Source organism: Triticum dicoccoides, chromosome 5B (genome assembly GCF_002162155.2).
Source record: "Triticum dicoccoides isolate Atlit2015 ecotype Zavitan chromosome 5B, WEW_v2.0, whole genome shotgun sequence".
Taxonomy (NCBI): domain Eukaryota; kingdom Viridiplantae; phylum Streptophyta; class Magnoliopsida; order Poales; family Poaceae; genus Triticum; species Triticum dicoccoides.
In genome coordinates, this window is record NC_041389.1 from 701,837,545 (window position 1) to 701,842,239 (window position 4,695).

The 4,695-nt window shown below is 53.7% G+C and overlaps 1 protein-coding gene across 1 annotated transcript; it reads right to left on the reverse strand.

Moving 5' to 3' along the window:
- Positions 1 to 2,113: 2,113 nt before the first annotated feature.
- LOC119312777 (UDP-glycosyltransferase 73E1-like) lies at positions 2,114 to 3,800 on the reverse strand. Its single transcript, XM_037588535.1, has one exon. It carries the CDS (start codon positions 3,706 to 3,708, stop codon positions 2,194 to 2,196), a length of 1,515 nt encoding a protein of 504 aa, XP_037444432.1. The 5' UTR covers positions 3,709 to 3,800; the 3' UTR covers positions 2,114 to 2,193.
- Positions 3,801 to 4,695: the final 895 nt, after the last annotated feature.

Genomic DNA, 4,695 nt, shown 5'->3' on the forward strand with positions numbered 1-4,695 from the left:
GAAGGTGGAGACACTACAACAGTATTTTCTGCCGGCAGATGTGATTGAGATTTTGAAGATTCGAGCTTCGCCAAGGTTAGCCGAGGACATGATTGCATGGGCACCGGGTAGACATGGAGTCTTCTCTGTCAAATTGGCGTACCACTTTGCATTTCAGGAAACGTTTGGGACGGAAACTGCCTCTTATAGTACGTCGTCTTCAGGAGGAAGGAGCTGCTGGAAACTTATATGGAACAGTGCAGTCCCTCCAACGATCCGGAATTTTGCTTGGCATTTGGCGACGGACGCCCTTCCTACTTGGCAGAACACGAATAAGAGAGGGCTCGAGATTGTCAACGGATGTCCGGTGTGTGGCATGGAAATCGAGGATAATTTCCACCCTTTTCTGAGATGCCAACGGGGGCGTGATCTGTATAAGGAAATGGCGAAGGTCTGGAAACTGCCGGCTATTGAATCATTTGTTCCCAATGAGAGAGAGTGGTTCCTTCATGGGTTGGATTCATTGTGTGAGCTTGATCGGTGTAAGGTGATGCTCATTTTCTGGAGAAGTTGGTATGTGCGAAATAAAATCATACATCATAAACCGGCACCGGCCATGTATGTCTCTGTTAGCTTTCTGAAAAGATACTTGGAAGAATTGGCAGGGATAAAAACGAATCAAGGAATGGATCCGGCTAAAGGCAAAGGATATCTGACTTTTGATCAGACTAGTGCAGTGATCAAACCTCAGAGCGCAGGTCCGGTGTGCAAGTGGAGGCCTCCCAACGAGGGTTGGGTAAAACTGAACACGGATGGCTCTTATGTTGATTCTGACAATGCAGGTGTTGGTATGATCCTACGAAACTCTACGGGGGGAATCATATTTTCGGCTTGCAGATCGTTATTCTCTTGCAGAGATGCGGTTGAAGCGGAACTAGGGGCAATCATGGAGGGTTTATCTCTGGCGATACAATGGTCCGAATTGCCCGTTGCTATCGAGACGGATTCAAGCTTGGCAGTGGCTATGGTACCATCTACTGAAGTCGATCGATCAATTTATGCTGCTTTGGTGAATGAAATAAGACTACTCATGCGTCTTAGGCAAACTTGTGTTACTCATGTTTTGAGAGTCCAGAATAAAGCTAGTTATAGTTTGGCTAGATTTGCTCGTGTTGAGGGGCGAATTATGACTTGGCTGGGATCTGGTCCAGACGAAGTCTTGGGTATTTTCCTTGATGATTGTAAAGACATTATTACATGAGTAATACAAGTGTTCCTGCAAAAAAAATGAAGAAGAAGAAAGGAGAGGGGAAGAAAAGAAAAAAGTTTGTTGGGTGGCGTGCAATGTCGGGTGCCATGTGGCAGAACTCCGCATACTGGAGAATGTGGCGAATGTCACCATTTTTCCGGTGTTTTCTCTATGGCTTGCATGATCCATGTTCAAACTATGATTTACTATGGTGCTTTGAGTATTTGGTGTCCTTTCGCTGTGTACGTAGAACGGTTGATAGCTGGTCCAGCCTAATTAATACGAACAAAACGGTTGGTAGTTGGGTAGTGGGGGTTGCTTGTTGTATGGCCAGCCATTTTTGACACAAAAAAGACAATAGTAAAAAGACAGGTTTTAAGAACATATACTCCCTCCGTTCCTAAATATAAGTTTTTTTAGAGATTCCATTACACTACCTACGAAGCAAAATGAGTGGTTGTACACTCTAAAATATGTATATATACATCCGTATGTAGTTTGTAGTGCAATCTCTAAAAAAACTTACATTTAAAAACGAAGAGAGTACATGGTTAAATAAAGAGCAATGCTACACACGCGTAATTCATTGTACGTGATTAACGTACATGCTTAGGTGGGGTGTCTTCTGATTGGGTTTAGGGTGGTCTCATAATTGTTTCGTGGGTGTCATATTTTCGTTAAATAATTAAGTAGGACGGAGAAAAGGGCACTTTAACTTGAAAACGGAAATAAACAAAAAATACGAAAACAAATGGACAGGAAAAGGGGAATAATAGGTGCACTCCACACCTCTCTCACCATATCGGCATGGTCTGTTATGATGTCTAGTACTCGCTCGTATGAAATTACTTGTCATAGAAATAAATAAAATGAATATACTATATGTAGAACTAAAAAATATACGTGTAGATACAACCATTTCTTCGGCAAATAATTACGAACGGAGGGACTAGTACATGTCCTAATTATCCTAGAGCGGAAGTTTTGACTTGACCATCTGTCTTCTCCTTGTTTCCAAGCTCGGGCACGCCCTTCTCCTTCCTCTGCGCGAGCTCCCCCACATGGCGAACCATATCCGCCACATCCCGGTCCGACGACCCGCCCTCCGCCATCGCCTCCCTTGCAACCGTCGCGTGCTTCTTCGCCGACGTCCGTATTCCGGACCCCTCATCCATCAGCTCCGTCAGAGCCCTCATGATGTCGTCTCTCCCGACCTGTTTCCCATGCACCTCGGGGTTCAGGAACACGTGCAAGGCCGGCACCTTAACACCGACGCGGACGCCGGCGCCGAGCACGTCCACGACCAGCGTTTCGTTCAGGAACTGGTCGGCGATGTGCGGCCATGTCAGCAGCGGCACGCCGTGGGAGAGCGACTCCAACGTGGAGTTCCACCCGCAGTGCGTCAGAAAGCCGCCCACCGCCGGGTGCGACAGGATGGTCACCTGCGGCGCCCACCCACGGATGACAAGGCCGCGGCCCTCCACGCGCTCCTCGAACCCAGCGTCGAGGCCGTCGGTCTCCCTAGTGACCCAGATAAACGGGCGATTCGACGACTCCAGGCCGGCGGCGAGCTCCGCGGCCTGCGACGGGAGGAGGCGGGCCAAGCTGCCGAAGCTGACGTAGAGCACGGACCGGTGCGGCCGCCCGTCGAGCCAAGAGGCGACCAGGCCGGCGTCGACGGCCGCGGCGTTGCCTCTTGCGGCGGTCGTCTCCGCGTCGGAGTCCAGAAGGCAGAGCGGTCCGACCGCCCACACCTTCCGGTCGAGCGCCTCTCCGTATCCCTTGATGTACGCGCTCTCGAACGCCCCGCACGTGTTGAAGACGAAGCCGTCGGCGGTGGCCTCGGCTTCCAGCGTGTCACGCCTTTCCTTCTCCAGCCCAGGAAACTGGAAGAACCCAAGCGACGTGGCCTTGCTCGTGACGACGCGGACCGGAAAATCAGGCACCTCGAACTGCTCCAAGTCGCCGGCGACGCTGTCGTTGTCGTCGTGCACGCCGTGCTTGGCCAGGCTATGATGCGCCAGGAGGAAGAACGCCGACGGGCCGTGGAACACGAACCGCGGAATGTCAAGCCGGCGCGCGACGTCGGCCGTCCACGGGTTGCACGTGTCGGCGACGAGGCAGTCCGGCCGCCGTGGCAGCGCGCGGAGGTACGTCTCCAGCGGCCCGGCGAGCAGCCAGACGGCTTGATAGAAGAGCGTGAAGAGGGACATGTCCGTGACCATGTCGTGGCTCTCGCACCCCTCGGGCAACCCCAGCGCCGGCCCCGGGAACCGGAGCTCGGCCACGTCGACGGCGAGCCCCACGCGGAGAGCGTGCTCGAGGACGGCCCGGTTGCGCGCGGCGCTGACGGGCGTGAGGACCACGGTGACGCGCGCGCCGCCGCGGCCGGCGAGGAGGCGCGCCAGGTCGAGCATGGGGATGACGTGGCCCGGCGCGAGGAGCGGCACCAGGACGAAGTGCAGCGGCTGTACTGCCATGGCCGCGCCGAGCGCCGTACGACAAGTCAACACGAAGTAGAGGATACTTTACTTGTTGTACGCCGGCCTAGACAAATAGAATCACGAGCACAGCTAGCGCTGGATCGAGATGCAGACGTACAATCGGCCACTGCTGAAAAGTAGATAGCGGACACTGCTGCTACATCGGCCACAGCAGGATAATTATTAAAAAAAAAAATGAAACTCCATGGGCACTAGCACCCACGGTTTTCTTGATATAGAAGAAGCATCCCTCATGAGAATTCCAGAAATTCGTCCCCGACGTGGATCGAACTCTGGTCGTTAGGTTTACAATCATGCGCCCCCAACCACTGGGCTATGCCCACGTCCTCCACAGCAGGATAATTATTGGTTGGACGAGTGTGAGGTGATGTCGTTTACACGCATACATCCTTCACGAACGACGGAGGGTGGACGGCGACGGCCGGACCCGTAAACCTCCGTAACTGTCTGAACCGTGAAAGTCATTCAACGCCGATCTGTATTGGTCGGCGGGATGATTAGGACGCGATTTCTCCGGTAAATTGGAGACAAAAGTGTGGCACGTTTGCGGGAGTCCGGACACCTGAAATATAGGACTCCGACACGCCCGACTCACCCAATTCCCCCTCCCGATCCCCTCAAGCGCTGGATCTGCTCGCCTCTCCTGCATCCCCTCCCGCGCCGAATCCACTCGCCTCGGCTGGATCCCCTCAAGCACTGGATCCGCTCGCGCCGCTTGCATCCCCTCCAGCGCCGGATCCGCTCACCTCGGCTACATCCCGTCAAGCGCTGGATCCGCTCGCCTTGGCTGCATCCCCGCTCGCCTCGGCTTAAACACAATGGATACGACAAGATGGTGCAACATGCATGGGCAGATGCGGGGGGACAGGTGTTCAGCTCTCCTGCTGGGATCCCTGCACGCACTATCGTGAAGGGCCAACCAGCAGCCAACACGTGGCTTGGTGGACCCCACCACTAAAACGA